Source organism: Nyctereutes procyonoides, unplaced genomic scaffold, assembly GCF_905146905.1.
Source record: "Nyctereutes procyonoides isolate TBG_1078 unplaced genomic scaffold, NYPRO_anot_genome, whole genome shotgun sequence".
Classification (NCBI taxonomy): domain Eukaryota; kingdom Metazoa; phylum Chordata; class Mammalia; order Carnivora; family Canidae; genus Nyctereutes; species Nyctereutes procyonoides.
In genome coordinates, this window is record NW_026575151.1 from 6,190,657 (window position 1) to 6,203,971 (window position 13,315).

The following is a 13,315-nucleotide window of genomic DNA, read 5'->3' on the forward strand; positions in this document are numbered from 1 at the left end:
ATAAAGCCACAACCCTCAGAGAGAGCCTGGCAGAAGAATCACACACCTGTAAGCTAGGAATGCGGGCAAGTGGGCGACCATGTGACTTCAGCAGAAACAGCAAGTGGTGGGGCACCTGCTCTGAAAACCACACAGCATATAGCATAAGCTTGAGGATGAGCAAAGACACTGAAGAATAATTCATTCCGTGCTACTTCCTGTCTTCAGAAATAAACCTCAATACAGAACTGTTTAACAGAGAAAACTAAAAGCAGGTGCCCAGCAATCCTATCCTTCTCTTTGAGTCTTTTTCCCATCTGCTTTTCTATTTCAACTCAGACACCTTCAAAATATGTCTTCCTCTCTCTCTTTTCTTCATTGCATCTTATGAAAACCATCTCCCTGCTGCACTCTTCCCCTGCTCACCATGTCTCCCAAATCACCACCAGGGAACCAAATTCTAGATTATTAAACAGTATATTTAACATCCTAACCTGATCTATTGGTCTTTGGACAACTTCATCAAAGTCCAGATATTCCAAAAGATAGTGGTGGCCAGGGGGATAACACTGGCAGGAAGACTGGCCTTATATTATTAGTATACTCAAAAGTGTTCACCTCATTGTTCATCTTTTTGTTTTTATTGATTAAAACAAAATAGTGATGGATTATCTGAGTCCCTGAGGCTGACAAATCTCTAGTTTTAAATTTGAGAACAGAAACCAATATGCTTTCCCCCAAATGATTATCCCTTTATGTTCCTTTAGTCTCTGCTCCAGCACTATCCCCATCTATGCACTCTCAGGATACAGTGCATACCAAGTCTTTTCAGTCCAGTTGATACCAACCCGGGAATGGCTGGTGAAAGGAAGTACTTCCTGTTTTGTGTACTCAGGTTCAGATATGACTACTAAGTTATTATGTTTAAAACCAAACTCTTTAGGTACTTTTGAGCACTCTAGACCTATTAAAGAGATGTTTTTTAAACCATTTGATGATTAGTTCAAATCAAGAAACTACCTTTTCTTTCTAAAACTGAAAACAAAATGGTTTCTCCCAGAACAAAAGAAGAATCCTCCCCTACAAATTTGCAGTTTTCACTGAGTGCAAAAGATACAAATTACTGACTGTTAAAAGATAGCTATTGTTAAAAAATATTTCTAGCCCTCAAGAGTATATATGGGTCAAAACTCTGAGAGACACAGTCAAGAAAACTATACAGTAATAAATTATACTGGGGGTGAAGCAAGGAACTTTTCCCTTCTTGGCTGGCTTAATAATTAAATTGACATAGATTAACAGAAGGAAATCAAAATTAATTTAATTTTTAAAAATATTTTATTTATTTATTCATGAGAGACAGAGAGGTAGAGACATAGGCAGAGGGAGAAGCAGGCTCCATGCAGGGAGCCTGATGTGGGACTCAATCCCGGAACCCCCGGATCACGCGCTGAGCGAAAGGCAAACGCTCAACTGTTGAGCCACCCAAGAGTCCCAAATTTGATTTTATATATACAGGAACTCTTGAAAATGTGAGACTCAAAAAGTGACCAAAAGCAGAAAGCTTTTCTACATGTTAGAGAAATAATAATGATACATTTGTGAAGAATCAACAAAACTGATATATAATCCTAGACTTCCTGTGAAAAGGGCCTATGTTCTTGAGCTGGAACTTTAACTGAGAGGCAGGCTTCAGGTTTACCATGTGTTGAGAGGCTACAGAACTGCTCTCAGGGAATACAGGCCAGGGAAATACCATTTTTGAGCTCTTACTTGGATTTATTATAGCTTTTCCTAGAAAGGAGCTTACTTGTCTAGAGTGCCAAATTGTTCAGTTGTCACTAAGGGGCATTTCTAGATCATTTGATCTGGAGACTAGTCTCACAGGACTATATGTATTTGCATACTTGAACAGCTGCTGCTTGAGGGTCTAGTTTCCAACCAGCCTGAAACTAGGTGCTGACTGAGACCCCCCCTCCCTCTGGAACACTCACAGGTCTCAGTGCATCCTCAACAACTGGAATTTATCAAGAATAAATCACACTGCTTATCACAAAAGATTGAGAGATAGCAAAGAGCTAGTACAAGGTTACACTGATTTATCTCTTACATAAGACCACCCCTTCAAGACGAGGAGAGAGAGCTGTTTTGCCTAATACTTAGAAGCAAACATGAGAGTCAAGCAAAATGAGGAAGCAGAGAAATATGTTCCAAGTGAAAGGACAAGATTAAATCCTAGGGAAAAAAATGAAAGAGAAATAAGTAATTTACCTGATAAAGAATTCAAAATAATGGTCATAACAATGCTCACCAAACTCAGGAGAAGAATGGATGAACACAGCAATAACTTCAATAAAGAGATAGAAAATATAAGAGAGTACCAAATAGGGCACCTGGCTCAATGGTTGAGTGTCTGCCTTTGGCTCAGCTCATGATCCCCAGATCCTGGGATCAAGTCCCACATTAGGCTCCTTGCAGGGAGCCTGCTTCTCCCTCTGTCTATGCCTCCACCTTTCTCTTTCTGTGTTGCTCATGAATAAGTAAATAAAATCTTTTTTAAAAAAATACCAAACAGAAGTCACAGAACTGAAGACTACAATAACCAAACTGAAAAATATAGTACAGAGGTTCAACAGAAGAGAAATTGAAGCAGAAGATAGAATCAGTGTGCTAGAAAACAGAGTAGTGGAACTCAATCATTAGAGTAACAACAACAACAAAAAAGAATTTTGAAAAGTGAAGATAGTTTAAGGGACCTAGGGACAACATCAAACAGAATCACATTTTCATTATAGAGGAAGAAGAGAAGAGAGAAAGGAAGAGCAGAAAATGTATTTGAAGAAATAATGGCTGAAAACTTCCCCAACCCAAAAAAGGAAACAGACATCCAGATCCAGGAAACCCACAAAGTCCAAACAAGGTTAATCCAAAGAGACCCACACCAAGACACATTATAGTTAAAATTATAATTAAAATGTTGAAAGTTAAGGATAAAGAGAGAATCTTAAAACCAGTAAGGGCGGGGGAGAAACCTTGTTACATACAAGGGAAGACCCATAAGGTTATCAGCAGATTTCTCAACAGAAATTTTGCAGGCCAGAAGAAAATAGATGATATAGTCAAAGTGCTGAAATGAAAAAATTTCCAATCAAGAATATTCTACCCAGTAATATTATACTTCAGAATTGATAAAGGGCTTTCAAGACAAGTGAAAGCTAAAGGAGTTCCCCAACACTAAACTAGCTTTACAAAAAATATTAAAGGGACTCCTTCAACCTGAAAAGAGAGCGTAGTGATTAGTAATCAGAAAAGAATATGAGGGCACCTGGGTGGCTCAGTCAGTTTAGCATCTGCCTTCAGCTCAGATCATGATCCCAGACTCCTGGGATCAAGCCCTGTATTGGGCTCTCTGCTCAGTGGGGAGTCTGCTTCTCCCTTTCCTTCTAAAACTCCTTCGCTTGTGTTCTCTCTCTGTGTCAAATAAATGAATGGACCAATGTTTCATAAAATATGTTTACATAAAATAAAATCTTTTAAAAAGAAAAGAAAAAATATGAAAGCAAAACTCTTACTAGTAAAGGTAAATATATAGTAAAAGTAGCAGATTAATCACTAATAAGGCTATATAAAGGTTAAAAGAAAAAGCAGTAAAATTAATTATAATAGTTAAGAGAAAACAAAATAGGGGCACCTAGATGGCTCAGCTAGTTAAGCACCCAACTCTTGATTTTGGCTTTGGTCATAATCTCAGGGTCATGAGATTGAGCCCCACGTTGGACTCTACACTGAGTGTGGAGCCTACTTAAGATTTTTCCCTCTCCCTCTGCCCCTTGTCCACCTCATGTGTGTGAGCTTACTCTCTCTCTCAAAAAAAGAGATACACAAAATAAAAGATGTAAAATATGACATCAAAATCAGAATATAGGGGATAGGGATGCCTGGGTGGCTCAACGGTTAAGCATCTGCCTTTGGCTCAGGGTGTGATCCTGGAGTCCCGGGATCAAGTCCCATGTTGGGCTCCCTGTGTGGAGTCTGCTTCTCCCTCTGCCTATGTCTCTGCCTCTCTCTCACTCTCTCTGTGTCTCTCATGAATAAATAAAATCTTTTTTAAAAAGAATATAGGGGCTAAATTAAAATGTAGATTTTTAGAATGTGTTTAAGCTTAACTTGCTATCAATTTAAAATAGATTGTTATATATGAGCCTTACGGTAACCACAAAGCAAAAACTCATAGTAGATACACAAAAGATAAAGAGAAAGGAATCTAAGCAAAACATTATAGAAAGCCATCAAACCACAAAGGAATAAACAATAAAAGAAAAAGGGAAGAGAGAGGATCTATAAAACAGACAAAAATCAATTAACAAAATGGTAATAAGTACATACCCATCAATAATTAAATGTTAAAAAAAAGTAATACACTGGACTCATCTCTAAGCTGCCCACAAGAGACCCCTTTCAAATATAAGGACACACACACACTGAAAGTGAAGGGATAGGAAAAGATGTCTCATACAAATAGAAATCAAAAGAAAGCTCGGGGTAGCTACATGGATATTGGACAAAATAGACTTTAAAACAAAGACTTTAATAAAAGACAAAGATGAGTATTATATAATGATAAAGGGATCAATTCATCCAGAAGATATAACAACATTTGTAAATGTTAATGTGCCCAACATTTATGTATTGCTAAATACATAAAGCAAATACTAACAGATGTAAAAGGAGAAATTGACAGCATTACTATAGTATGGGATTTTAATACCCAGTTACATCAATGTATAGGTCATCCAGACAGAAAATTAATAAGGAAACATTGATATTAAATAGAACCTTAGACCAGAGGGACTTAATAGATATATACAGAGCATTCCATCCAAAGGCAAAGGATACACATTCTTCTCAAATGTACATGGAACATTCTCCAGGATAGATCATGTTAGACCACAAAACAAGTCTCAATAAATTTAAGAAGATTGAAGTCCTATCAAACATCTTTTCCAACCACAATGGTATATGAAACTAGAAATCAATCATAAGAAGAAAACTGGAAAAATCACAAATATGTAGAGATTAAACAACGTGCTACTGAACAGTCATTGGGATAACAAAGAAATAAAGAAAAATATAAAATACTTTGAGACAAATAAAGAGGGAAATAAAATATATCAAAATGTATGGGATGCAGCAAAAACAGTTCTAAAAGGGAAGTTAATAGCAATATAGGCCTCTTTCAAGAAAAAAAAACAAACAGATGATCTAAATTTACACCAAAAGAAATTAGAAAAGGAAGGACAAAGCCCAAAATTAGTATCATCAAGGGAATAATAAAGATCAGAGCCAAAATAATTGAAATAGAGACTAACAAGACCATTGAAAAGATCAATGAAATTAAGAGCTGGTTCTTTGAAAAGATAAACAAAATTGGCAAACCTTTATCTAGACTAAGAAAAAAAAGAGGGTGCTCAATTTTTTTTCAATTTTTATTTTTATTTATTTATGATGGGGGGGGGGGCAGAGACACAGGCAGAGAGAGAAGCAGGCTCCATGCCGGGAGCCCAACGTGGGACTCGATCCCGGGTCTCCAGGATCGCGCCCTGGGCCAAAGGCAGGCGTGAAACTGCTGAGCCACCCAGGGATCCCCGGTTGTTCAAATTTTTTTAAAAAGCAGATGAGAAAGTAGTTAAAACAGATATCAAAGAAACGCAAAGCATTATAAGAGACTACTACAAACAAATGTATGCCAACAAATTGGAGAACCTAGAAAAAATGGATAAATTCCTAAAAATATCATCCAAAACTGAATTATGAAGAAACAAAAAATCTGAATAGATAAATTACTAGTAAGGAGATTGAATAATAAATTAAAAATCTCCCAGCAAACAAAAGTTCAGGACCAAACAGCTTCACTGGTGAATTATACCAAACATTGAAAGATTTAATAACTATCCTCTTCAAATTATCCCAAAAAAAAACCTAAAGAGGAGAGAATGCTTCAAAATTTATTTTATGGGGCATTCTGGTGGCTCAGTGGTTGAGCATCTGCCTTTGGCTCCAGTTGTGATCCTGGGATCCCAGGATCGAGTCCCACATTAGGCTCCCTCCAGGGAGCCTGCTTCTCCCTCTGCCTATGTCTCTGCCTCTCTCTCTCTCTCTGTCATGAATAAATAAATAAAATCTTTAAAAAAAAAAAAAAAACCTTATTTTATGAGGCCAGCATTACCCTGACACCAAAACCAGACAAGGACGACACCACAAAAAATAAAATAAAATTACAGGCCAATATTCCTGATGAACATAAATGCAAAAGTGCTCAACAAAATATCAATGGATTCAACAATCCATTAAGAGGATCATACAACCATGATCAAGTGGGATTTATTCCAGGGTTGCAAAAATGGTTCAATATCCAGAAATCAATCAATATGATACACCATCTTAACAAAATGAAGTCATACAATCATCTCAATAGAAGCAGAAAAAAAACATTTAACATCCATTTATGATAAAAACTCTCAACGAAGTAGATATAGGTGGAATATATCTCAACATAATAAAGACAATATAAGACATGCACACAACCAACATCATACTCAATGGTGAGAAGCTGAAAGCTTTTTCCTTAGGACTAGGTAGAAGACAGGGATGCCTGAGTGGCTCAGCTGATTAAGCATTTGATTCTTGATTTTGACTCAGGTCATGATCTTGAGGTCACAGGCTCTGTGCTCAGTGTGGAGTCTGCTTGAGATTCTCTCCCTTTCCCTCTCCCTCCCCCTCTGCCTTCTCCCTGCTCTCTCTTTCTCTCTCTAAAATAAATAAAATCTTTAAATTAAAAAAAAAGATCAGGTCAAGTATGCCAATTCTGACCACTTTTATTCAACATAGTGTTAGAAGCCCTAGCCAAACCAATTAGGCAGAAAAAGGTAATAAAAGTATCCAAATTGGAAAGAAAGAAGTAGAACTGTCATTTATTGAGAATGACATGATTTTATATGTAGAAAACCCTAAAGACATCACCAGAAAACTGTTAGAACTAATAAACAGATTCAGGAAAGTTGCAGGATACAAAATCAGTATACAAAAATCTATTGTGTTTTTATTCGCTAATGATAGACTATCAGAAAGAGAAATTAAGAAAACAATCCCCTTTACATTGCATCAAAAAGAATAAAATACCCATGAATAAATTTAACCAAGAAGGTAAAAGACCTATACACTAAAAACTATAAGACATTAATGAAAGAAACTGAAGAAGACACAAATCAATGAGAAAGTATCTGTCTTCATGGATTGGAAGAATTAATATTGTTAAAAAATCCGTATTACTAAAGCGATCTATGGATTCAGTGCAATTCCTGTCAAAATTCTAATGGTACTTTTTACAGAAATAGAAGAAACAATTCTAAAATTTGTATGGAACTACAAAAGATGCTTAAAAGCCAAAGCAATCCTGAGAAAAAACAGAGCTGAAGGCAGTGCACTCTGATCTCAAGCTACTACAAAGCTATGGTAATCAAAATAGTATGGTATTGGCATAAAAATAGACAGATGAATGGCATAAAATAGCCCAGAAATAAGCCCATGCATATATAGTCAATTAATTTAAGAAAAAGGAGGAAAGAATACACAGTGGGGAAAAGACAGTTTCTTCAATGAATGGTGCTGGGAAAACTAAACAGTCACATGCAAAAGAATGAACCTGAACCACTGTCTTACATAATACACAAAAATTACTCAAAATAGATTAAAGACTTGAATGTAAGACCAGGAACCATAAATTATTTAGAAAGAAATATAGGTGGTAAGTTCCTTAATATTGATCTTAGCAACATTTCTTTGGATCTGACTCCAGGAGGAATGGCAACAAAAGCAAAAATAAACACGTGGAACTACATCAAATTCTCCATAGTGAGAAGTTTCTAAATCATCCACAAAATTAAAAAGCAATCTACTGGAATGGGAATAGCTACCTGAAAATTACATATCCATTAAGGCGTTAATATCCAAAATATATAAAGAACTCCTACAACTCAAAACCAAAAAGAAACAATCCAATTAAAAGATCGGGAGGGGCATCTGGGTGCCTCAGTGGCTGAGCATCTGCTTTAGGCTCAGGTCGTGATCCTGGGGGTCTGGGATTGAGTTCCACATCGGGCTCCTGCGTGGAGCCTGCTTCTCTCTATGCCTGTATCTCTGCTTCTCTCTGTGTCTCTCATGAATAAATAAATAAAATCTTTAAAAAATATATGGGCAGAGGAACTGAATAGACGTTTTTCCAAAGAAGACGTACAGATGGTGAACAGGTGCATCCAAAGATGCTCAGCATCACTAATCACCAGGGAAGTGCAAATCAAAATTATAGTGAGATGTCACCTCAGATCTGGAAGAATGGCTCCTATCAAAAAGACAAAAAAAAAAGTGTTGGTGAGGGTATAGAGAAAAGGAAACTCTGGGCACCATTGGTAGGAATGTAAATTGATGCAGTATTATGTTTTCCTGTCCAAAAAAAAAAAAAAAAGATAAAACACAGTATGCAAATTTATTTTAAAAAATCCATCACATGACCCAGCAATTTCACTTCTGGGTATTTATCCAAATAAAATAAAAACATCAGTTTGGAAATATATATGCACCTGTATGTTTATTGCAGCATTATTTCCAATAGCAAGGTCATGAAAACAATGGAAGTTTCCATTGGTGACTGAATGGATAAAGCAGATGTGGTCTAGGGGCACCTGGCTGGCTCAGTCTGTGGAGCAGGAAACTCTTGATCTCAGGGTTGTTAAGTTTAAGTCCCATGTTGGGTGTAGAGATTACTTAAAAATAAAACTCTTAAAAAAAAAAAGAAAAAAGAAGAAGATGATGTGGTATCCATGTATAATGGAATGCTATTCCGCTATAAAAAAGAATGAAATCTTACTGTTTGCAACATGGATGGACCTTGAGGACATTCTGTGAAGTGAAGCAAATTAGAGACAGAAATACGATGTGATTTCACTTTTATCTGGAATTCAAAAACAAAACAAACCAACAAAGAAAACAAAATTCATGGATACAGAGAATGGTGGTTGCCAGAGGTGTGAGGAGTCAGGGGGTGAATAAAATGTATGAGGGGGGTCAAGAGGTACAAACTTCCAGTTATAAAATAAATAGGTCATGGTGATACAATATACAGCATGGGAACAATAGTCTATATATAATACTGTATCAAGGATTGGATGTTGAATAGAAAGTAAATCTCTCCTTTTTTTTAAGATTTTATTTATTTGAGAGAGAGTGAGAGACAGAGAGAAAGAGCATGAGCAAGAGAGTGGCAGAGGGAGAAGGAGAAGCAGAATCTCCGCTAAGCAGGGAGCCCGATGCAGGACTCGATCCCAGGATCCCAGGATCCCAGTATCATGACCTGAGCTGAAAGCAGATGCTTAACCAACTGAGCCACCCAGGCACCCCTAGAAGGTAAGTCTTAAAAGTTCTCATCACAAGGGGGAAAAACTGTTGTTTAAAAAAAAAAAATGAATAGAAGCTTCAAAGAAAAAAAACTCCTGACTCACCAGCTAACTAATTCTGTGATCTTTGGCAACTTGCTTAACCTCTCTGCCTGGCAGTTTCATCACTAATAAGGTTAAGAATAGTGCTTCACCATAGGGCTATTATAGGACTGAGTTAGTTAGCAATTGTAGAGCAATTAGAAAAGCACCTAGCAATTAGTAAGGGTTTAGTGAATGGATAAAGAAAACTGAAGCTTGGCTATGCCCTTAACAATATCCACATAATCATAATAATGTTAATATTGCCTTGTCAAGTACTGAGGTTCAACCATTAAGCAAAGCACAAATTGCCTAATTATTGGTATAGAACAGGATATAAGTTTTACCGGCTGTGAAAACATGCAAGTAAAAGTAGAGATTTACAGAAGTTGGGAGGTAGAAATGGGGAGGGTAGTAGAAGGACATGGTACTGACACTGCTCTTCTCATCTTATAAATGGTAAGTCAAGGGGTCTGTCTAAAGTAGATAGTACTGGGACACCTGAGTGGCTCAGTGGTTGAGCATCTGCCTTTGGCTTAGGGCATGATCCCAGGGTCCTGGGATCAAGTTCTGAATCAGGTTCCTTGCGGGGAGACTGCTTCTACCTCTGCCTATGTCTCTGCCTCTCTTTGTGTGTCTCTCATGAATAAATAAATAAAATCTTTTAAAAAATAAAGTTATAAAGGAATTAAAGCGGGAACTAAAAATAGACCTATATTGAAAAAGAGGAGGAAGAGGAAAGCTGTAAATGCATAATCCTCCTACGGCAAGTCTTAGATAATGCCTAAAATTGTTCATCAAGACACAACAGTATAATATATTATTCAGAGATACAGAGATAAACCCCAGGAAACCTAAAAACAGAAGAGAAATAATCAAGTTAAAACTACTTCCCTCTCTGGAGCAGGATTTCAACAATAGAAAGGACGTACCATGAAGCTCCTGCTTTTCATTATAAAACCTATATTACTTGAAAACTTTTAGTTATTTCCTTGTACTATTTTGAAGAAAAATGGAAACTTGGAAAAAAACAATACACATTTACACTTTCTATTAAGACAATTTTATAATTGTGAAGGTAAGCGGTTACTATAATTTGCCATCATTGGCATCTTAAATTGGTTTCAACTTCCCAAAGATTAAATGACTCCTATAAAATAAGGGAGTAAGGGAATGAAAAACACAGCATAGGGAATATAATCAATAATACTGTAATTACTTTGTACGATAACAGAAGGTAACTACACTTATTTGGCGAGCATTGGGTGATATATAGAATTGTCAGATCACTGTTATACACCTGAAACTAATATAATATTGCATGTCAACTATACTTCAATTTTAAGAAAAGATTAAATTTCTCTATGATACAGGGAGGAGGTTGGCATGTTGAACAAAAATTTTTGAGATTGAAGGGGTACAAATGACTCACCTTCCTAGGGAATCCTCAAGCCTTGGTCTCTCACTGTTTTAATCATATATTCTTCTCCCTCTCCCCAATTTGAACGATCATTAGTTTTCTAATGTCTCCAGAAGCTTCCACCATAGCCACAATTTCTCATATACACCTTAGTTTTCTTTCCAATTGGGATGGGGAGGAAGGTAAGAGGAATTTTTTTTCTTTCTTAAAGCCTTTACTTTTGAGACATGATGGAATAAGTGACAGGTACACATGGAGAAGACATGATCACAGTTAAAATTGAAGACAATCTAATCAGAAAGCTTTAATGCCTGTCAGCTAACGTTGAAAGCTAAAGGTCTGAGTGTGACATGCTGCAGGGCTGAAAGGAATGGTATTTAGTATTCCTCTCCTTCTTCTTCACCCTCTCCTTCAACAGAATCCACACCAACCTCTTCATAATCCTTCTCCAGGGCAGCCATGTCCTCATGGGCCTCAGAAAACTCTCCTTCCTCCATGCCCTCACCCACATACCAGTGAACAAAGGCACGCTTGGCATACATCAGGTCAAACTTGTGGTCCAGGCGAGCCCAGGCCTCAGCAATGGCTGTGGTGTTGCTCAGCATGCACACAGCTCGCTGTACTTTGGCCAGGTCTCCACCGGGTACCTTCTTGATATTGGGGAGGAAATTTAAGATCTCTTGTGGGTCTGTGGGCTCAATAACAGAGTTGAGTCCAATCATCTTAGAATCTCTGACAGTGGTGTGATGCCCATGAAACCAAAAAGACACAGCTAAGATCCCAGGTTCCTATTAAGCCATTACACAGAGACCAAAGGACCCCCATTGGGGCACCTGTGCCTTCTTCCTTATACTTTGCCCAAGTGCCAGGCAAGCCTGAGTCATCACAGGTTGAATCTGCAGTTTCTGCTCCAGCGCGTAGAGAAGAAGCCTATCTTTTTCTTTTTTTTTTTTAAGATTTATTTATGTTTAAAGAGAAAGAGTACAAGCAGAAGGGGCAGAGGGAAAAGGAGTGAAAATCCCAAACAGATGCCGTACTGAGTGCGGAGCCCAACTCGGGGCCTGATCTCATGACCCTGAGATCATAACCTGAGCTGAAACCTAGCTTCAGACGCTTAACTGACAGAGCCACCCAAGCATCCCAAGGAATGCCATCTTTTATATGATTAACACAGAGCCATGTGACCACTCGCTATTTCAGAAAAGGTCAGTCTGAAAAAAAAAAAAAAGAAAGAAAATTACAAATAGAGACCTCAACCCTGTTCAATTCCTTGGTTCTGGTTATTTCTAAGGATTATTTATATCCCTACCCTCAGGCTCTTGTTTCTTTTTTGTTTTGTTTTATTTCATTTGGGGAAAAGAGGCACGTAAGTTGGTTCTGTTACCTTGTAGCCTATATATGGTCCCTCCCAATAAGAGTTATCAAATTTCAAGAAGCAGCCTGGGCATCCTACGAGTCTATAGCTATTGAGTATGGAGCCTATGCTCCCTAAGAAATGGAGAGTCTTTCATCAAGTTACAGAACAGGATTTTCATCTACAGGGAGGAGTCCTACAATAAAGATATATTTTACCCAGGGAAAGAAGTCTCACAACCTCTTCCATAGCAGGTATGGAATATGATATCAAAAAAATCATATTCCCGATTATAAACTTCTGGGACTGTACTTCCACCAGACATATTTTTTTTCATGTTTTAAACCACCAGACTTCAGTTGTTGGCATGAGCTAGAAGTGAAAGAGGCTCTCACTACAGAAATAGATTTCCACAGAAACTAGTTTTATAATATTGATCTTCTTACCAAGTAATTTGTAATTCATTCGATCTTTATTCATTTCATATTCCTTCCCACTGAGAGAATGTTTGACTAGGGAAATAACTATGTGAACTGGACTACTTCTTTGCACCATGCTTATTGTTAAAGCTGGTTTCTCGGTGTTTAGAGGGTGGACTCTTCAGTCTTCTATTCCCAGTAAGCTTTATGATTTGTATTTAGTTTGCATGCTTTAACTAAAAAACAACAAACAATAAGCCAAAGTGATCTTTGCCATCAATTCTTTAAGGATACTACTTCATCTGGAGAGATGCCATGATTTCTAACAATATTTATAGCAATGGGCCCAAAATATAAGCAAATGAAATTAAGATTCATTTACACATTACATGATAAGAGCCTATTGAGGAATATAAATGTTTTGTCCTTATTCACATCTGGAAGTGTTTAGTTTTTCTATGAAAATATTTATGTAATGGCCAACTTTCCGGTTAGAAGAATATTAATGATTTCACAAAAATAATAATTTCAAAAGCAACTGGCCCTCTGTTTGATATGAATGATAGCTCTAGTTATTCCAGATGCTGATTAGAAAAATGTATTGAACAAAGAG

General features: G+C 37.1%; 1 protein-coding gene across 1 annotated transcript; it reads right to left on the reverse strand.

Moving 5' to 3' along the window:
* Positions 1-11,154: 11,154 nt before the first annotated feature.
* LOC129501759 (tubulin alpha chain-like) lies at positions 11,155-11,651 on the reverse strand. Its single transcript, XM_055312992.1, has one exon. It carries the CDS (start codon positions 11,649-11,651, stop codon positions 11,307-11,309), a length of 345 nt encoding a protein of 114 aa, XP_055168967.1. The 3' UTR covers positions 11,155-11,306.
* Between the last annotated feature and the right edge of the window lie 1,664 nt (positions 11,652-13,315).